At 39.9% G+C, this 22,952-nt stretch overlaps 2 protein-coding genes across 3 annotated transcripts in view; both read right to left on the bottom strand.

Annotated features, from left to right (window-relative positions):
• LOC126088151 (pyruvate dehydrogenase phosphatase regulatory subunit, mitochondrial-like) overlaps positions 1–22,952 on the bottom strand; it is a 199,290-nt gene that overhangs the window by 89,863 nt on the left and 86,475 nt on the right. For both annotated transcript variants that reach the window (XR_007519946.1, XM_049906267.1), the window contains exons 7-9: positions 22,052–22,322; positions 15,794–15,918; positions 15,488–15,684 (exon numbers count right to left, since the gene is read on the bottom strand). Coding sequence is in view for 1 of the 2 variants with exons in the window: in XM_049906267.1 (XP_049762224.1) it covers positions 15,488–15,684; positions 15,794–15,918; positions 22,052–22,322 (593 nt within the window). In the remaining variant the exon portion in view is untranslated. The remainder of the gene's footprint in view (positions 1–15,487; positions 15,685–15,793; positions 15,919–22,051; positions 22,323–22,952) is intronic.
• Positions 1–22,952, bottom strand: part of LOC126088159 (uncharacterized) — a 475,823-nt gene that overhangs the window by 397,829 nt on the left and 55,042 nt on the right. The gene's annotated exons all lie outside the window — the stretch shown is intronic.

The raw sequence follows: 22,952 nt of genomic DNA, 5'->3' as shown, positions 1-22,952 counted from the left end.
TTTAGCATCCTAAATTTCTTGCCAAGTGCTGTGCAATTGTTTCACTCAAACCTGATGTCTCACCAGCAGTGAATCATGTCTGGCACTATAAAGTTACTCTGGAAGCAGGTTGTATCAGGCATCCCTCAGGGTTTGGTATTAGGTCCTATACTCTTCTTTTCATTATATGTAAATGATTTGTGATAATTTTTATACTACTGCAAATACCACATGTACACTGATGATCCTCAGTTGTATTGAAGTGCAAAACCAATAAACCTGAAGCCAACAAACAAGAATCCCAGTATCAACATGTGTGCACTATCACAATTGGTGCAGAATACAGCATTAAAGCTCAACCCATCCAAAACCTATGCAGTACACATTGGTCATTCTAGGGCCATTAGCCATCCCTACAATCTTTAACCCTAAGTGGATCACATATCAACTTCTCTAACATCTAGAAGTAATAACAGATGAAAATATAATATGGAATGAGTACATAACTGTGATATGTGAGAAGGCATCAGTATCTCTCCATGCCCTACAAAAATATAAAAAGCTCTTCCATCTTGACCTGAAAAAGAAACTTGTGAAAATGCTTATACCTCCAATTATTGATTACAGTGATATTATCCTGCAAGGCCTTTCTTGGTAAACCTCATGGTGCCTAGAACTGGTTTTGAATGCCTGTGTTGTTCAATCCTTTGACCATATTTCATGATCGTGTACAACCACAACGGAGGGGTATCTGTTGAGAGGCCAGACAAACATGTGGTTCCTGAAGAGGGGCAGCAGCCTTTTCAGTAGTTGCAAGGGCAACAGTCTGGATGATTGACTGATCTGGCCTTGTAACAATAACCAAAACGGCCTTGCTGTGCTGGTATTGCGAACGGCTGAAAGCAAGGGGAAACTACGGCCGTAATTTTTCCCGAGGGCATGCAGCTTTACTGTATGATTAAATGATGATGGCATCCCCTTGGGTAAAATATTCCGGAGGTAAAATAGTCCCCCATTCGGATCTCCGGGCGGGAACTACTCAAGAGGAAGAAGGGATCGGTTGGTAGGACATGTTCTGAGGCATCAAGGGATCACCAATTTAGTATTAGAGGGCAGCGTGGAGGGTAAAAATCGTAGGGGGAGACCAAGAGATGAATACCCTAAGCAGATTCAAAAGGATGTAGGTTACAGTAGGTACTGGGAGATGAAGAAGCTTGCACAGGATAGAGTAGCATGGAGAGCTGCATCAAACCAGTCTCAGGACTGAAGACCACAACAACAACAACATACACAGCAAGACTTGCTACGTGCAGACAAGTGCACAGATTTCTATATCCTCTGTCTTCTCTACTGTCTCATCAATGGACACTGTCCCTCATATCTCTCCTTGGCCTTAATGCTCTTGTCTGAACAACATGGCAGAAACATCCACTCCCATCAGAGCAAAATCTTTTCTGTCCCACTCCATCTTTCAGCCACTTTCTCGAAGTTTTTGCAATAGTAGGAACAGGACTCTGGAATAACCTCCCACTTTATGTAAGAGAACTGAATAATGTATCTAGTAAAGCAATAATAAGGACTACCACTGTTCCTGTATGCACCTGTTGCCCTTGTACATCCCCCATTACAAGCTGATCTCCCTCAATTCCCAGTATTCTCAGCTGATGCAGTCTCGTTAAATTTCCTGTCCCCAGAACTTGCTAGATCAGAAAACATCTATTTTGTACATTTACAAACTATTTTTATATCTGACAGTATCATTATTGCTATTCTTGCCATTATTATTATTATTATTATTATTATTTCTTTCCTTTCTCAGACATTATGTCTGGTTAAAAATGGAAAGTGACGCAGACAATGATCAAGCATGACTTCCTTTTAACTGTACGGTATATGTTACATTGCATTTAGGAACTTTCGGGTAATTGAACATGTATCAATAATTACAGATTTCTGTAGTTGTATATACAGGGTGTTACAAAAAGGTACGACTAAACTTTCAGGAAACATTCCTCACACACAAATAAAGAAAAGATGTTATGTGGACATGTGTCAGGAAACGCTTAATTTCCATGTTAGAGTTCATTTTAGTTTCGTCAGTATGTACTGTACTACGCTCAATGGAGCATGATATTGTGATTTCATACGGGATACTCTACCTGTGCTGCTAGAACGTGCCTTTACAAGTATGACACAACATGTGGTTCATGCACGATGGAGCTCCTGCACATTTCAGTCGAAGTGTTCGTACGCTTCTCAACAATAGATTCGGTGACCAATGGATTGGTAGAGGCGGACCAATTCCATGGCCTCCATTCTCACTTGACCTCAACCCTCTTGACTTTCATTTATGGGGGCATTTGAAAGCTCTTGTCTACGCAACCCCGGTACCAAATGTAGAGACCCTTTGTGCTCGTATTGTGGATGGCTGTGATACAATACGCCATTCTCCAGGGCTGCATCAGCGCATCAGGGATTCCTTGCGACGGAGGGTGGATGCATGTATCCTCATTAACGGAGGACATTTTGAACATTTCCTGTAATGAAGTGTTTGAAGTCACGCTGGTACGTTCTGTTGCTGTGTGTTTCCATTCCATGATTGATGTGATTTGAAGAGAAGTAATAAAATGAGCTCTAACATGGAAAGTAAGTGTTTCTGGACACATGTCCACGTAACATATTTTCTTTCTTTGTGTGTGGGGCCATACCTTTTTGTAACACCCTGTATACGTTTGGATGTAGCTGTATTGCGTTGATGTACTGGTGGATATTGTGTGGTATGACTCCTGTAGTTGACGGTGTAATTGGTATAATGTCAACTTTATCCTGATGCCACATGTCCTTGACTTCCTCAGCCAGTTGGATGTATTTTTCAATTTTTTTCTCCTGTTTTCTTCTGTATATTTGTTGTATTGGGTATGGATATTTTGATTAGTTGTGTTAATTTCTTCTTTTTATTATTAACTTAAGCAGTCCATAGTTCATATTATTTACTCAGACTGTCATTTCAGACACTCAAATAATTTTATTACTATTTGTCATATTAAAATTGTTGTGTCTTAATAACTATGACGTAAAAAAAGTACTGTATGTGTGAAATCCTGGTCCAATGAATGAGAGGCCTGTTGATCATTATATGAATAAACATAAATTTAAAAGTTTGCCCCGCTATGCATCAGAAGACGAAATTGCTACAAAAAAAGTTACGGGAGGTAAAATAAGTAATAAAAGAGAAGGCTTATTTTTTTATTGTTTACAAGGTATTTCTTTGTGGAATATTTGCTTCTGCAAATACTTAACTTTTTTTCTGAAGCAGTCTTAGCTTGTTGTCTTCTTTTGGGTCTATGTAAGCTTTCAGCAAATGATCGTTTCTTTGAGAAGCAGCATTTTATCACTGCTAAACAGAGTGCTTCTCAGATTTAAGATGTTTCTCAACATTATCTGTGTTTTCACATCCAGTTCAATAATTAAAATATATGCAAAACATTGATTTCAAATTTGTAGCATATTAGCCCTGATTACCATTAATGCTGAGCCCTTCCGTGGGCCATGTGACCTGTAGTTGACAACAATACAGACAGAATCAAAAAGGTACTTACAATCGTAATAGAATCAAAAATAGCTCTATTTGTGCTTTACATGAAGACTCTCAGTGTGACTAGTATAGAGCGGACATTATAACATAGCAGGTGGCTGCGAATGTAAACAAGCAAGAACTATGAATGCCTCACAAGTGAAGAGCAGTGGCGGCAAATAAGTCCTGCGTCCCTTTTACAAAGCCAGCCAGCCTACATCTGTGTTCTCTCAGAAAGCAAAACTGACACATGGATTGCCAATCCCTTCTGGTGTTGTGAGAGTCCCACTAGAATCCTGTGATGGACCAGGATTAGTCTCTTCATGCATTTCAAATTAAGAAAAGAAAATAATGAGCTATGAACAACACAGAGTATAGTGGAGTACACAGAGCTCATGATAAAGGCTATCATGCAATTACTAGCTGAGGTTGACTACATTGTAAATGAGCTAGTTCATGCCTGACCTTTACCAGTATCTTCTACGACCATAGTTTGAAATACCCCAAACCTAAAACTGCAATGTTAAAGTATCCACAGTTTTGTATAATATCAACTTTAGCTAGCAGACAAATATATGCGTTTCTCTGTTGTAAGATGTTAAGTCCTGTAGCTGAGCCATACATTGCCATACCTGGCATCTATCTTGGCTATGCGACCATCCTACTTTTCTACAGACCTTGCAACCACCCACTGTTTGACATGTGACCAGAGCATAGCTTATGAGCACACAGAAACACTGTTGCATTCATGCGTGGGTGTGCTATTTATTTTGCAAATGCATTCTGGTAGCCTTTTCGAAATTTTTATGCACAAAATCAAGCTACTACAAACTATCCCTGGTAAATAGTTCACGTGTATACAGTTCACTATGAAATAGCATTTATTTTGTAAATTTGCATTTTTGCATTTTGAAGCAGAATTTGCATGTATATTTCCACTTACCACAAATGCAAATTTTTCAGGTCCCTACCGATTGCTTTGTTCCATGGCATTCAGGATGTTATATGAGAAAATTGTGAGTTGCATTTTGCATGGCTGCCGTTTTCAAAGTCCTTTCTGTTTCATATGGCAGTAACTCTGTTTGACATAACACATTATGTTTGAGCTAAGAATATGTTCTAGGATTCTATAAGAGATGGACAGCAGTTTTAAGGGTCACTTCTGCTGCCCTTCTTGTAGATGAGTATGACCAATGGTTTCTGCCAGCCACCGGATGAAATTCTCGGTATGATGGATGTATGATAAATTTGGTTAAAACAGGAGCTAATTCAACTACAAATTCTTTTTAAAATCTGACAGGAATTCCCTCAGACGTAGGACCCTTGTTTAATTTTTGTGATCTCAGTTGTTTAACATCATTGAGACTAATATGCAATACCATAAAAAAAAAAGAAACACAGAGTTCAGACACTATGCTTTTGATTTGTTTTTTTAAGAGATCTTTCAACTGTCTGTGGTAGTCATTGAAGGTTTGACAGTCAATCATATTTCATTTAGCACATTTCTATCTACAGCCCAATGCCTGTCCTTACACCTATTATGCAGTAATCACTGTTTAGAAGGATCTTCACAGAGATTGTAAACCATGGAGGGTCCCTCCCATCATGAACTAGACTAGGTACAGTTGACGAAACAAAACTGTTCACACTGAAAATGGCTAAGACCCACATTGGGCATTCTCGGCATGTATAGCCAAGTCACAAACTGTTGCAATACTTTTGCCTCATCAATGCCCATGCTGGGTTACAGTGATAACATGCTGTCACACCAGTAAGACATGCAATACACAACACTGAAAAGTATTACCAATTAAACATAATACACAAAGTCATAGGATGTTGACAGTGATCATATAATATGTAGTGATTTGACCAACAAGGCTACATGCAGCCCAAAACTTTTAATGTTGCTGTGCAAGCAGCATATGGTCAGAGTGCCTGATTGTCACTCGTTGAATCAGAGTGCGGTTCCATCATATGACATTTTTGTCTCTGTTGTAACAGGTGTCAATGGTCTTTCTGTGGTAACTTCTCTTGTCTTAATGGGTGCAGCACTGGTGCATATTATTTCAAGTCTTTAAGGGAACTATTGTAATACTAGCTAACAAAAACTGTATCCCAAAATTCACAAAATTTCAAACAAAATTCATTCAAGTTATTTTAAGTGCATTCGTTCTACAGGGTGTTACAAAAAGGTACAGACAAACTTTTAGGAAACATTCCTCACACACAAAGAAAGAAAATATGTTATGTGGACATGTGTCCGGAAACGCTTACTTTCCATGTTAGAGCTCATTTTATTACTTCTCTTCAAATCACATCAATCATGGAATGGAAACACACAGCAACAGAACGTACCAGCGTGACTTCAAACACCTCATTACAGGAAATGTTCAAAATGTCCTCCGTTAGCGAGGATACATGCATCCACCCTCCGTCGCATGGAATCCCTGATGCACTGATGCAGCACTGGAGAATGGCGTATTGTATCACAGCCATCCACAATACGAGCATGAAGAGTCTGTACATTAGGTACCGGGGTTGCGTAGACAAGAGCTTTCAAATGCCCCATAAATGATAGTCAAGAGGGTTGAGGTCAGGAGAGCGTGGAGGCCATGGAATTAGTCCGCCTCTAGCAATCCATCAGTCACAGAATCTGTTGTTGAGAAGCGTACGAACACTTCGACTGAAATGTGCAGGAGCTCCATCGTGCACGAACCACATATTGTGTCATACTTGTAAAGGCACATGTTCTAGCAGCATAGGTACAGTATCCCGTATGAAATCATGATAACGTGCTCCATTGAGCGTAGGTGGAAAAACATACTGACGAAACTAAAATGAGCTCTAACATGGAAACTAAGCGTTTCCGAACACATGACCACATAACATCTTTTCTTTATTTGTGTGTGAGGAATGTTTCCTGAAAGTTTAGTCGTACCTTTTTGTAACACCCTGTATACAAGTGAGAGTACACTATTTTAAGGAGTAAGTAATTTTAGAGCAAGCAGACATCTATCAAAATTGTATCTGTTATGAAGCATGTATTTCAAATGTAGGAGAGGGTAACTAATGAAGTAATTATTCAGGTCATTGGGATGAATGAGACTGGTAATGATATACTTCCTTTTTTCTCCAAATGTAATGACCAGGCTTAATGGGAATCCTTTCGTCTTATTATTTGGAAACACTAGAATTCACTCCCAATTTAGAATACAATCACATCCAAATTAAGTTGTCAAAGAAAAAGTTTTGCTTGTTTGCATAAAACTATTTGCAAAACTAGCAGACAGAACGAGAAAGCACTGTAGTGGAAAAAAATCATTAAGCTGAAATGGAGTGATGGGAAATAAATGTTTAATGATGAGCTCATAAGGGGGTCTCAAAGTTAAATTACAAATATGCTGGGAAAAATAAGGTAAAGTATTCAGTGTAATTGGTCTGAATAAGATGCTTAAATAATAACAGAAATATTTATTTAAAAACCAGTTGGATGTGTATGATGATCCGAAAGAGATAAGCAGGTACAAAACTGCATGATCTTCCAACTGACAGGACAGGCATAGAATATGGTTTTTTTTAATGGAAATTATAGTTTGTTTCTCCCTTATTTTCACTGAAAATAGAACTCAATAATTTCAGTAGTCTGCAAATATGAAACTACAGATGCCAGAAAACAGAATGGACTGTACTTTGCCTTACTGCGATTAGAATTTAACTTGACAAAATGACTATTTATGTTCTGATATGACATTGTTTTTAATTTACAATGTCCTCTCTAACACAAACTTCAATTCACGTTTTCAGCTTATTTTCCCCTTCTTAGATCATCACTATTGCTGAGGCTTCCAGTACTGGAATAGCACCCGACCGTTGAATGTAAATGGGAAATCCTGCCTGTAACTCAGGTGTAGGTGAACTATTGTGGGGAGTTCACTAATGTGAGACAGCAAGATTCTGACTAAAGTCATTGCTCAGCTCTGCTGAAAAATATCAGAACTTAGTTCTCACACCACCTGCGGTACAGAGAAGTGACAATAAGATTATTACGGAAGTGGATGTTGTCAAGAATGCTTGATTTTAAAAGTTTTGAATTTTAAGTTTTTTGTGTTTATGTACTTGCAGGGTTTTAATATCTTAAGTTGAGTAGCTGTTACAACAATATTCATATGATTATAATCTCCATAAAGTACTCTTTCATTTGCTATTACGAATTCTGGCTAGGTTTCTTGTGTAACATGGCTTATTTGTAATATGCAATAAAAGGGGTATCCTAGTAAGCAACAAAGCGCATACTAGGACATGCTTTCTCATTTAAGGATAACTTCAGCTTACCACCCTAATAACTGGAGTTAGACTCATATTTTTACCAAGTGGTTTGAAACTTCTGTGATCTTTTTGAAACCATCTGCTGATGATACTGTTGTGTTAATACTTGATGGGTATCAATCACATTTAAGTGACAGACAAAGCAAGAGAAACCTGCATCCTCAACAACCATTTATCATGCCATTCCACACATAATATGCAGCCTCTTGCAAGGGACTCGTGGGACAGTTTAAATGCATTATCGCCAATATATAAAACCTGTGGACAAATAACCAAGATCAAGTAGTGAACTCATTTTTAGAGTTCTGTGTCTCAGCTGGTAAAAACTGAACCTTTATAGGATCACTTTGTTGCCTGTCTAGCTGTTTGTCTGACTGTTAAGACCCCTGTTCCTCGGGAACGGGTAGAGGTATCAAGTTGAAATTTATGTCACACACTAAGGTCTCAGCTCCTTGGTGGTGTGAACAATTTAAACTTCTAACAGCTCCTTGGTGGTGTGAACAATTTAAACTTCTAAGTAAATGCAATAAGAAGATGCATCCATTTATGTCTCGTATTTTGATACTTACAAACTTACTGATCAAAACCATAGTGTTCTTCCTGTTGACATAGAATCATAAAATATGGCAAGATGTAACATTTCACAGTACAAGTAAAGGAAAAAATCCAAAAATTGTTAATTTGTCATTATATCAATTTTTTATTTTATTTTTGCCACTTGTTGTCTGTCTATTAGTTTGTTTGTCTGCCTGTTTGTCCGTCTGTTAAGACTCCTTTTTCTCAAGAATAAGTAGAGGTATCAAGTTGAAATTTATGTCTAATACTAAGGTCTATGTACCTTTGGGTGTGCAAATAGTTTAAGCCTCTTCGTCAATGCAATCAAAAGATATACACCACATATTTTGTGCTCACAAGCTCATCATCAAACCCTATAAATGAACTAGCTATATACTGTACATATCAGGCCTGGTGGTTAAGTGATAAGTAGTATGCAGGAAAACAGAGAGATTGCAGGATCAAATCTCGGTTGCATCATGGATTTTTAGTGTTCATTTTAATCTAGTGAGGAGTTTCCAGAAATAATGCATAGTTTGGATTACACATTAAGCTGCAGATCCCCTTTCTTCGTTGAATAACTGGGGTAAGTTAGTGACCCACAAGTTAGTGAAGCGGCCTCCAAGAGAAAAACTTGCACAAGGCCACTGAGCCAAGCAATATTACTATTATTATTACTATTATTATTGCTATCATTATCGTTATCTATATACATGATTAAGTTTGTACAGAACACTCAGAACACGAGTCCTCCTTGCAATTGTCCTGTTTTATTACGTCATTTGGAATGGCCTACATCAGAGCAGTAACAATGGAAAATGCTATAAACAACCTCTAGAAAAAAGAACTGGAAAACAGGACTCTTCCCATGTAACAGGCATATACTTGGAGACAATAACTTTGCAATACACCAGGAGTCTGACATACAAGATGCAAACAATGGACTAAATGTGAATCTAAATGTATCTGGCCAGCTCCCAAAATCAGCAAGCCACATCAAGTAATATCACTGTGTTCTGAATCTGTTATGTAGCTAACATTGTCTCCTTGTTTAAAAATGTTCACAGAGAAAAAAGCTACAGTGGAATCAACGGAGATAGAAGTGAAAGTTTTAACCTTGAGAAAGAAAAAGAGAAAAACAAGGAACATAATCTTCCAGTCATTTGGCGTTTGATACAAATTAATTGAGAACAATGGTCCAGATGTGCAATCTGAAAAAGACAACAATGAAGAAGACACTGAATGCATATTTTACAGTGGTCATTTCTCTCAAGATCAACATAGAGAAATGGGCACAGTTCATGGAATCTCTCCTTGAGCTCCTGAATAATGTTAACTTGAAAAAGAGCTTCTGTATGGCCTGACTGCATTTATTTTGCACAATAAATGCAGAAAATGTTGAACAGGCAGTAATGAATAGAATATTACTATTTTAGAGTCACTTGTTCTTATATTTGTCAATATTAAGGGTTTTCTTTGACTATCTCATATAGCGATACCATTTATATTTTGATTCCAGTTGATTTTTTTGTACGTTTTTTCAAACATACATTTATTAATTCTTGAGTAGCATGAATTCAAAAAATAAAATTTAAAGTACAATTAACAAACATACAGTATTACCAAACGTGTAATATGAAGTGGAGTAATGAGACTAGTTGTAGTCAGCCTTTGGAAATATGTCTAACTGTCAATGATACTCTCCCTTGTATTCAAAACTAGGTCCCACAATTGGTCAGATGTGCTTTGGGCTGGTGCCAGCAGTGTAAGTTAATATGATACTTCATTGTGCCCCACACATTTTCAGTGGGATTCAAGTCCAGCACTTGAACAGGCCAGTCAGTCAGGTCATCGTCTTGTTGTGGAAGCCAATGCTGAACAACTCGACTTGAGTGAGCAAGTGAATGATCCTGCTGGTTCTAGATCACTCCATTGGGATAATACATCCTCACTCTTTCCACCATAATATCTTTCATGATGTGCGCATACTGATCTGTGGAGAGATGACCATATATTTGATAAAGTATTCCTATCCCATTTGATGACATCTATCCCCAGCATGAGTCTGTGGTGTGGCCAACACGCTGCTGCACCATATACTGTGGAATACTGTGGGTCATCAACATGCTACCTGTGGACCATCACCAGACCCTCATTCACTGAGCTAAATATTGACTTATCTGAAACGATGACAGGATGCCAGTCATGTTCTACATTCAATTCGGTGAATACAAGCCTATAAAGTTTGTGGCCATCAGAGAGGGTCTCTTCATCAGCAGCCCTAAGGGCTCTAAGGCCAGCACTCCGTAAATGGTTGTGAATGGTCTGTGAGCATCCAGGGACATTGCTCTCATTCTTGAGTTAAATGGCATTTAAAAATGGATGTTACATACAGATATCAATAACACATTGTGCTGATGAGGTGTTGACACTTTTCCTAAGCCTAGGCCTCAAAGCTAGTCATTTGCCTCTGTTTTGTGCCACAATTTTATCCACTTCTGGGCACAAAGAGGTACACACACCTGGCTGCTGCTTCATGCACATGAAAACCATCATAGTGGATGTGTTTCAGGATGCTACATCTCAGGGTCTGCATACACTCAGACATTTTGGCAGTAAATGACCGTTTTTCATATACCCATCTGTGGCACAGAGTGTTTTCATATTCGACACAGTTCGGCTATATTCACATAATGCTTGCCACACAACAACAAAAAATACAATGTTAAAAAAAGTATTGCATCAAGGGAATGAGAAGCCTAATTACTTCTGTGGAATTCCTGAGCCTCATATACATATCCACACTGATATCTCAGTGTTTCAACCGTATAAAAGTAATGTTATAATGAACACACAAAAAATATGTGGTTATTATGTGCAGCCACAGAAAACCAAAAACGTCTGCAAGTAAAATTGTTACAATAAGAAGGAACAAACACACTGTTAAACTATGCTACTTGTGGTGCTACTGCCTTTGCCAGTGTGTGTTGTGTTACCATGGGTGCGAAATGCACACAACTGAAGGACGCCAAGCTTATAAAGACGTGCAAACAGTTTCGTTTTGCTGACTGTATGTTTCTATCCAGTGCTTTTAAGCTTGAGCCTTACTTCCTCTATTTGTTTCTGCACAGAGGCAAATGTTTTGACTTCCTCTTTGAAATGTGACCTAACTGCCTCTTTAGCTAGCTTACTGAACATGTAAATAATTTAAGCATAAAGGAAATGACTCACTGGGTAGCAGAAGCATTGCGTAATTGATAGGGAAACCAAAAGAGCATGAAAACTCTGTCAGCTTTCGGAAGAAATCTCTGTGTGTGTGTGTGTGTGTGTGTGTGTGTGTGTGTGTGTGTTGATGATTCAATGGTTCTGCTACTTGGCGAATAGCCTACATCTCCCCTAAATGATTTACATTCTGTCAGAACTTTACTTACTGTTTACTGAACATGTAGGTCTTTTTGCTTCTTCTAGTTGCTATTTGAACTTTAGCAATCATTGTTGCTACAACTGGCACATGTCACTAACAACAGTTTCTATATGGTCATCCTCAATGAGGCCATATCTAAATGTTGTCATTAGATATAATATATATCCATCACATGTGGATACACATCCATCAATTAAAAACTTTAATTATCTCATCAGATGGCAAATAAGAAATTGAAAATTAAGAATCTATTAACTCCACAATAATGCCCAGAAAACAGCAACATGCTGACCACTTGTCATGTCATCCTCTGCCAATGATAGCATTGGATGCGGTACAGAGTTGTCAGCTTTAAAAACCTTGCAGCTGCTACTTCTCATTGAAGTAGCTCCTCCCCTAGCTTTAATTAAGCAATGAGTTCAGCATCTTGTTCACTCATTCAATGTGATTTGTAGATTCTTTCAAGAATGAGAACCTTTAGAGATGTGGAAAATGAAGACTGCATGGATGAAGACAGCAGGGAATTTATTTAATAAAGGTATTTAGCCACATGATGTTCCAGGTGCGATTAAAACAAAGGAAAGGAAAACCTCATATGAAATAAGATAAGTAAGCACGAGTGTGAATCAAATGATAACAGGAATGTGGCAGAATGAGCTGAATCTGGAACTGTCTTCAAGAAGATAGAGAACATACAATGAACATTTGATAAGATAAATTACTGAAAACAATAAAAATATGATGAAAATCAAACAGAAGCTAAAGACATATCTAAAAACAAAGATGATTTGACTTACCAAACGAAAGCGCTGGCACGTCGATAGACACACAAACATACACACAAAATTCTAGCTTTCGCAACCAACGGTTGCCTCGTCAGGAAAGAGGGAAGGAGAGGGAAAAATGAAAGGATTTGGGTTTTAAGGGAGAGGGTAAGGAGTCATTCCAATCCCGGGAGCGGAAAGACTTACCTTAAGGGAAAAAAGGACGGCTATACACACGCACACACACATATCCATCCACACATATACAGGCACAAGCAGACATATACAGAGGCAAAGAGTTTGGGCCAAACTAAAGACAGGTAGACATCACTTTTTATCAGTTAATATGGCAGATGGCACAGTAGCTAACAACAGAAAGAAGATTGTGAAATCATTCCAAGTTTTCTTTAACATGCTGGTAGTTCTGGTGATGATTCACAAACACAGATAGTTAACAATGAAAATAATATCATTCTAGAGGTAATACCAGACAAAAGTAAGTGTATATAGCCAATAAAGGTACAGAGGGTGGGAAGGTGCCTAGAGATGCTGAAATTTTACACAAATTTTTAAAGCTGGAGGCAAATGAATACAAAAGGAACTTAAAGAAGTATTTATGCACTGCCAGTAAATGGAGACAATTTTCCAAAACTGCATTAACAGTGTTATTCCAGAATGAGATTTTCACTCTGCAGCGGAGTGTGCGCTGATATGAAACTTCCTGGCAGATTAAAACTGTGTGCCCGACCGAGACTCGAACTCGGGACCTTTGCCTTTCGCAGGCAAGTGCTCTACCATCTGAGCTACCGAAGCACGACTCACGCCCGGTCTCACAGCTTTACTTCTGCCAGTATCTCGTCTCCTACCTTCCAAACTTTACAGAAGCTCTCCTGCGAACCTTGCAGGACTAGCACTCCTGAAAGAAAGGATACTGCGGAGACACGGCTTAGCCACAGCCTGGGGGATGTTTCCAGTATGAGATTTTCACTCTGCAGCAGAGTGTGCGCTGATATGAAACTTCCTGGCAGATTAAAACTGTGTGCTCGACCGAGACTCGAACTCGGGACCTTTGCCTTTCGCGGGCAAGTGCTCTACCATCTGAGCTACCGAAGCACGACTCACGCACGGTCTCACAGCTTTACTTCTGCCAGTATCTCATCTCCTACCTTCCAAACTTTACAGAAGCTCTCCTGTGAACCTTGCAGGACTATCACTCCTGAAAGAAAGGATACTGCGGAGACATGGCTTAGCCACAGCCTGGGGGATGTTTCCAGAATGAGATTTTCACTCTGCAGCGGAGTGTGCGCTGATATGAAACTTCCTGGCAGATTAAACCTGTGTGCCCGACCGAGACTCGAACTCGGGACCTTTGCCTTTCGCGGGCAAGTGCTCTACCATCTGAGCTACCGCAGCACGACTCACACCCGGTCTCACAGCTTTACTTCTGCCAGTATCTCGTCTCCTACCTTCCAAACTTTACAGAAGCTCTCCTGCGAACCTTGCAGGACTAGCAATCTGCCAGGAAGTTTCATATCAGCGCACACTCCACTGCAGAGTGAAAATATCATTCTGGAAATATCACCCAGGCTGTGGCTAAGCCATGTCTCCGCAGTATCCTTTCTTTCAGGAGTGCTAGTCCTGCAAGGTTCGCAGGAGAGCTTCTGTAAAGTTTGGAAGGTAGGAGACGAGATACTGGCAGAAGTAAAGCTGTGAGACCGGGCGTGAGTCGTGCTTCGGTAGCTCAGATGGTAGAGCACTTGCCCGCGAAAGGCAAAAGTCCCAAGTTCAAGTCTCGGTCGGGCACACAGTTTTAATCTGCCAGGAAGTTTCAACAGTGTTATTGTTTTACTTTACAAGAAAAGATACAGACAACACAGAATATATAACAATCAGGCTCCTCTCTGTAATGCAGAAAATATTAACTAAAACTGTTACCAGTCACAAAGGAAAAAAACGATTTATTTTAACAAAGTAAAGGAACACGCTGGCTTTAGAATGGACCAGTTTTAGTGAAATTAATGGAATATGAATTACTACTTGGCCTGGAAACCACAAATTTTGAGAAGGCTTTTAATGCAGCAAATACCAATTTGGTTACTTCTGAATATAAATTAGTCAAGTTATGGACCAGTTAATGGGTTGAAGATGATAACTGCATGGACAGGAAAGGCATAAGAGAATGAGTGATATTGACATCAAGTGCCTTTGGTAACGAAACAGAATTTTCAAAATAAAGCATTTGTCATTATGAAATGGACAGTTTAAAATCAGTGTGTATTACCAGTTATGACTCATGGCAAAGAGACATGGACTTTTAATGTGAAAACCATTCAATAAGTGAGGGAGTTCAGTGTGCGCTGGAGACAGCCAGGAGAAGAAACTTATGGGTCAGGGAGCAAACTATAGTGTAGCATGTGGACTGCAGTGAAAACAACGCATGGGTGGTTGGGATGTGTAGCAAGGGGAACAAATGGAAGATGATGCACAAGTTCTTCAGTGGGTTCCAAGAGGTAAGAAATGACTAAGATTGTGATGTAATGGAAGATGTGTAGCTGATGATAATATGGGAGCAACATGGATGTGTACAGCTGAAGACATAAGTGCAACTAGTTTTAATTACCTCTAGCAATACTTTACATGTATAGATCACTGTCTGACAGACGTAATTCTATTAATATATGTGTAGAAAAGTAAATTTTTGTCTACATAACTTTTCTTTCATAAGCTATCTCTCCTACACTGCGTAACTTAAGCCAAACAGCACCAGAAGTATGGCTGAAATTTATATAAGCAAAGTATCTTAGATAAGGTAAAACATTACAAAAATATTTACCACTCAAAACAGATGTGATCCACACCTACCTTCCAACAATTTCTCTTGCTCTTTCTTGTAAATACTGTCTATTGTTATGTAAATCTATAAAACGCTGGACACTGAATGGTAGCAGTTCTGTTGTTGGTTCACCTTCAATGATCCACTCAGCCACTGCTTTCCCAATCCCTCCAGCACCTTGCAATGAATTACCATTCATCCCCACTGCTACAAAGTAGTTGTCTACCTAAATAGGAAGAATGGGCAGTCACAGTCTTTCAGTTTATTGAAATACCTTCTTACAATGGCTACTGGCAAAAATTAGCCATACCAAAACAAACTTGTGCCTCACTTACCTCAGGTGTTTCTCCCAGAATCCACTTTCCATCAGGAGTAAAATTATCTGGTGAATTGGTAAGGATTGGTGTTGCCATTTCATTCAGTATAGGTAACCTGTGTACCGCTTTCTCCCACAGTGGTTCTGCCAGCATGGTAAGAAAAAGAGTACTGTTCTCAAAATTCTTGAGTCATTAATTCTCTTGGTAAAATGGTCATATATCTCATGTGAGCTAGTTCAATATCATATATTTCTTGCTATCTGACATGTTTGCTCCTTTGGGGATACACTACATGAGTATTGAAGTGATTTACAGTTAAGCCTATAAATGATGAGTAGGCATGTGTGTGAGGTGTGTCGTGTTTGTGTTTTACGAACAGGTTTTTACATAATGTCATGAAGGGCTGAAGATCAGTTCTGAATACAAGACGTATGACACCTACAGCTCAGATTCACTTAGATTTCAAATCAAAAAAGTTGTAGAGTACAGATACTTTGGACTGTTTTTACTGTAACAGCACTTATTACACATATGAGTGATATTTCGGAGACAGAGACTGCCAAGCAGTCACAGTTGGGCCTGAGTACATGGAGACAACAGTGACTGTGTGTGTGTGTGTGTGTGTGTGTGTGTGTGTGTGTATGTGTGTGTGTGTGTGTGTGTGTAAATGGTGCTTGTGTTAAGGTGTCTGAGTTTTTTACATCTGATGAAAGACTCAGTCCAATAGCCAAATACATCTAGCATTCTTCTTCATTGTGTCTGTCTGTGATGGAAGATGGATACACAAAGACTACATTTGTTATGTCAACAAAAAACTGATAAATTTACAGAATGTTTGTGTTGACTAGTTATTCATATAAAATGGTTCAGCAAATGTGTTAATTAAATTGTTTTGGGGAAAATGAGTTTAAACTATTTAAATAGACGTAGAGAAGGAGGGAAAATGGCAAAACTTCTGACATAAGCAAGCAAAAGGAAACTAAAAAATTCCATGAAGAATATTGGTTTTATAAAAAAAAATGTAAATTTAACACTGTAGCAATTAATGATTATTTATTGAGAAATAAAATGGAGATTTTTGGTACACTGGAAGGAAGCAGCTGCTCATACAATAATTCACAATGGGACTGGAAAGACACAACCACTTTTGTGTTTAAACAGGTGTATAGCAATGACAAGAACAATACATCAAAATTTAAAGACTGTGGCAGCCTTTCGCTGCACAGTTGTCCCAGCAGTTCCGTATGCCCCTAGCTCACAATGGCCACCTGCTAAGGCAGTGAGTTTCTCCCTTCATAAGTTAGTTCTGCCCCAAGCTGTTGATGCTACTGTGTGACCAGAAACCTGCACACTACGGTCACTGGTTACTGGTACAGAACAATAACTCGGTCCATAGCAAGAGTTCGGCTGACCTTGCCTTGATCAATCACCTCCTCCTACTCGCAGTGTCAACATCAGTTCCTGCTATGTCCTTGCACTGCTATGGACATGCCACATGACAACATATACCATGCAGTTTTCATAGACACCCACGCCATGCTGTCTCTACCATGCTGCACAGCTGGGCTTTTAAATGGTGTTTCATGTCGTGTCTTCTGTCAAAGACTATTAATTCCACACTGCATGTCGGAATATCACTGGGCTGGTGAAACTCGAGATGAGACTGCCACCTTGCTTGGCATCTGCTTTTTTACCATGCCGCTCATTTTTCCAGCACCACCCGTGCCAGCAAGTGACTTTGTTCAGAGCTTATCAATTTTGAGACTATTTTGTGTGTTTCTTTGTAGTCACGTAATCAGTAATTAGATGTGTTCCTTGAACAAGTGTGAACATTGTTCTTTGTGCGGCACCTACCACACTTTGTTCTACTATTTGGTAATCAATTCACAAATTAGGTAAGGAAGCATTCCTACATTGGTGTTCCAATAAAAGACTCCATCAAATTAATTTCTTATTTCAGCACAGTGTTGGCCCCCTTGTTCGATTACCACCCATTTAGACTCCCGCGCATGTGTGCACTCCAGGTTTTTTGCATATTTCAAATCATGAGCTATTTGTCTTGCATGTTTTGCTGTCCTCTGTGCAACCTAGCCATGCCTCAATGCACGCAGCTGCTGCTTTGGCTTCACACGTTGTCATCGCCAAAGCGACTGTGTGCCTTGTGGAACTGGGACACAGCAATGATCACCTGCACATGCAAGTCGCGGCGACGAGACCACCGGCAGCCCACCCATCAGTTCGTGACTCCACGCCAATGATTCCAGCAACCCCTGCTTCTGCTGCCTTTGCCACCATCCCTCCCTACCTCAACATAATCTACATCTACATTTATACTCCGCAAGCCACCCAATGGTGTGTGGTGGAGGGCACTTTACGTGCCACTGTCATTACCTCCCTTTCTTGTTCCAGTCACATATGGTTCGCGGAAAGAACAACTGCCGGAAAGCCTCCATGCATGCTCGAATCTCTAATTTTACATTCGTGATCTCCTCGGGAGGTATAAGCAGGGGGAAACAATGTATTCAATACCTCATCCAGAAATGCACCCTCTCGAAACCTGGACAGCTACACCGCAATGCAGAGTGCCTCTCCTGCAGAGTCTGCCACTCGAGTTTGCTAAACATCTTCGTAACGCTATCACGTTTACCAAATAACCCTGTGATGAAACGCGCCGCTCTTCTTTGGATCCTCTCTATCTCCTCCATCAACCCGACCTGGTACGGATCCCACACTGATGAGCAATACTCAAGTATAGGCCGAACGAATTTTTTGTAAGCCACCTCCTTTGTTGATGGACTACATTTTCTAAGGACTCTCCCAATGAATCTCAACCTGCAACCGCCTTACCAAAAATTAATTTTATATGATCATTCCACTGATGCTCATTGCTCCGCATACCACCATCGCTCCCTCTGGCTGTGCCGCAGCTTACCTATTGCCTTTCAATTCATGGGATCCGTGCCTATGGTCTTCCTTGGTGGATGCCATCTTTGCCAGTTGCAGCTTCACTCAGGATGCCACCAAGTTCACTACAGTAATCGGCCAGCTCGAGCCAACATATGCTATAGAGGTCCATGATGTCATTTCACTGTCCCCAGCCACCAACTGCTATGAGACACTATGGCACCACCTTGTGACACAACTCATGTTCTCCAAAATGCAGCACATCCAAGTCCTCCTTTTCCTTGGACAGGTTGGGGACCAGAAACTTGTGCAATCCCTGCACCAGCTCTGAAGCCTAATGGCTTGCTATAAAACACCTGGCTGGCTGGCCTCCTGGCTCTGACACAGACAGCTGTGGTGTGGCACACCAACATCTCCCTCACTGACACCACCCCGTTGCTGACCTGGTTCAAGAGACACTAGCTTCCCTGCCCCCCAACACTACCACCATCTGATCAACATTGTCTCCAAGTTATCTATTTTCCTGTGGCAGCTCATGCAGGACTGTGGCACTGTCTCAGCCATGCTCCTGATGGCAGCAAAGAACTCCACGATCTCCACGCATACAGCTTACATCACTGAGTCCTTGACCTTGGCCTACAATGGGACATCTCCTAGACCTTCACCATCGCTGACTTCATTGACCCCATTATCAGAGCAGACTTCATCGGACACTACTGCCTCTCCCTGACATTGCAGGCTGGTGCTTCATTGACAGCAACACCAGGACATCAACAAAGTGCACCACTCGTTTTGCTTTTCTTTTGGATGTGACGCAGGTGGCATATCCTGTCCCCTAAGCCAATCTAATGGCACAATATCCTGCTCTCACATGCCTGCCGAGCATGCCTTGGGAGGTCTGGCATTCAACTGTCCACTACATCGAAAATACCCCTGGACCACCCGTTTGCCAGGCAAGGTGCCTACCATCACACAAACTTGAGATCACCATGATCGAATATAATGAGCTGCTTGCCGCCTGTGTGCTGTATCCTTCAAAGAGCCTGTGGGTGTGTGCCAATTACCTTGTCACAATGAAAGATGGCTCCTGGCGTCCATACAGTGATTACCAGAAGCTAAACAAATGCATCAAGATTAGCAAACCAATTGGGATTAACAGAATAAAGAAACAAATTTTCCTGCACAAAAAACTGAAAAATGTGGGTTCTTCAGGAAACTGAATCAATGTGCTCTGGCAAAGCAATGTGTTTGTACATACTTTCTGTCATTTGAAGCAATATTCAATAAAGCAGTTATTGTCCATTAAACAATATGTTTGACTGTCATTAGTTCTGATCCACTAATACATCAGTAGCTACTGAAGGAAACTGAATGTAGCAGTGAAAACAGAGACATACATTTTACACACTCTGATCCTATATCTCATTAATGAGGATACTTCTCAAATGTTTATAGTCTTACTAATGTGTTGTCTGTGACATTGAGAATAATCTTGCATGACCACATCTAAAAAAAGTGTTTTCTGATACCTGGGACATGTACAGAAATTGCCTGAAAAAAGATGGAACCCACCTCCTTTTCTCTCTTTCCTTCCTCCCTCCAAGAACCCTGGAGGTAGCAGACTAAAGAAGAGTTCTAAAAATCACTGCCAAAGAATATTTGAATAGGGAAGATATGTAAAAATATGACAGTTTACTTCTGAGAAAAACAAAGTAGTCACCCAAGACATGAAAGCCATCAAACAAAATGTCTATAGTCAAGTAGTAACACACAATGAGAGTCTGTTTCGAAAGTAAACCAGATGCCCATCCACATGCTACCTAAGGATCTACAAAGACCAACACACTTTGGACTAGTAACTGATTGCAAACATAGCTCTAGACCAAATGATCTCAGTGCTTCAATATTTAACTTGATATCCCTATACAAGCACAAGAATTAATTCTTTTCAGTGCTTGAATAATTTTTATAATTTAGTGAATGTGATGTCTGTTAGTATGCCTGCATCATCTACCAGAGTAAACTTGCAACATCTGTACTGAGGTGGAAGAATGCACGCCAAAACAATAGCCAGTTTTGCAGAGAGGAAGCTAAATCACTCGAAGAGTGTACAAAAAAGAGAGAGAGAATAATGTTAACTGAATCTTCCATACTTCTATATACTGTAGAACAAAAGTAAACTAGTGCTTTTCGTTTATTAGAGACAGAATAAATTTAAGTTACCAGAAAAAATACTGAGTAATAAAATCAGACACCGTCGAAAAAAATATAGTGTAAGGCAAAAGGTATTCTTATAAAGTTCCTATTTGGAAATATATTGAAGATAAAACACATAATCTAACAACTGTCCATGCATGAAATGTTACCACACATAAATTAAACGGTGTAATCCTACATTTTAGCAACAAAAAATTACAACATGAATACATATGCCATGAATAAAACAGATTCTGAAAGTTGGATGTACCCCAAAAAGAGATTTACGTGTCTATATCACCCTATTCTAAAATAATGGAAGCAGTAAAGGCAACCACTCACAATATAAATGAGGCATTGAGTGACTGACAGGTGTGTAAAGAAGACTGAAACTAGTGGCATTCTCCTAAACACACACACACACACACACACACACACAGGGTTGAGTGAGGGGGTGAGGAGAGGGGAGGGAGAGGGAGGGACGGAGAGAGAGGGAGGGACGGAGGGAGGGAGGGAAGGAGGGAGTAAGGGAGAAAGAGAGAGAGAGAGAGAGAGAGAGAGAGAGAGAGAGAGAGAGAGATAACATTTTCTGACGGACTACATGCAGCCAACAGGAATGATGTTGCTGTTGTTCATAATATGTGTGTGTTTTTCTTAGTTAGGTCTGAAGAAAAATATTGTCTGAAAGCCTAGCAGCAGTTTCAGTCTCATTACTTTGTTCAACATGCTTCTCATTTCAGAGACAGGGAAGCCATAGTTGTTTTAGCAATCTGATTAAATATCAGCACCAATTTCATTAAAAAAATTGTATTTTCATGACCAGTTTTGGCCCTTAGGCCATTATCAGTGGGTCAATTACATCTTTCCACCTGGTCATGCTATTTTTTGTTCAACATGATCCTCATTTTGGACATAGGGCACTTATAGTTGTTGCTATCAATTTCATTAAACAGCAACTCCAGTTGCATAAAACATATTTATTTTCATGGCCGTTATCAAGTGGTTTGTTTATTTGCGTATTGATTGCTTAATGCCTCAGCTCCATAATGACTGTTTACATTTCCTCCTTCCATTATTTGTAGTCCACTTTGGAGTTTCCAGTGTCACAATCAATTTCAATTTACAGTTATAAGAAATACAGTAGTTGGAGTCACCAGGCACAGAAAGTTCACTTACTGAAATGGGCCCAGTCTTGAGGTAAGCGATTTCTCCATTCTTCAGGAATACCTCCACCCCCAAATGCAGGTTTTGCTTCTTTTTCAAAACCACCGACCATAAAACCTCCTTCCCACTCTCTAGCATATGTATGTGCATCATAATCCCTCACACATGGCAACCACGGATCTAACAACAGTTGTGGTGACGCAGTTGTTGCATAGAAGTGTTCTGCTGGGACAGCAGGCACACGCACCTTAGGGCTACATCGCTGGCCCAGCTCTCTTGCCCACTGCCATAAGAGGATAACAAAGAAGAATTAATGGCATATTTAACATAAAGAAAATACTAAGTAAGAACTATAAATCTGAGAACTTTTGGAATGAATAATCACAGAAATTATCTTCTCTTTCATGCCCCTTGTATACCAGAGTAGAGTGAACTAGTGTTGGCGACAGTCTCATTGCAGTAGCTTACATTTGTGATTTTAAGAAGTTGTTGTTTGTTGTGGTGGTCTTCAGTCCTGAGACTGGTTTGATGCAGCTCTCCATGCTACTCTATCCTGTGCAAGCCTCTTCATCTCCCAGTACCTACCGCAACCTACATCCTTCTGAATCTGCTTAGTGTATTCATCTCTTGGTCTCCCTCTATGATTTTTACCCTCCACGCTGCCCTCCAATACTAAATTGGTGATCCCTTGATGCCTGAGAACATGTCCTACCAACCGATCCCTTCTTCTAGTCAAGTTGTGCCACAAACTTCTCTTCTGCCCAATCCTATTCAATACCTCCTCATTAGTTATGTGATCTACCCATCTAATCTTCAGCATTCTTCTGTAGCACCACATTTAAAAAGCTTCTATTCTCTTCTTGTCCAAACTATTTATCGTCCCTGTTTCACTTCCATACATGGCTACACTCCA

Source organism: Schistocerca cancellata, chromosome 6 (genome assembly GCF_023864275.1).
Source record: "Schistocerca cancellata isolate TAMUIC-IGC-003103 chromosome 6, iqSchCanc2.1, whole genome shotgun sequence".
NCBI classification, from domain to species: Eukaryota; Metazoa; Arthropoda; class Insecta; order Orthoptera; family Acrididae; genus Schistocerca; species Schistocerca cancellata.
Note: the sequence above shows the minus strand (reverse complement) of the source record. Positions and strands in the feature narration are given on the sequence as shown.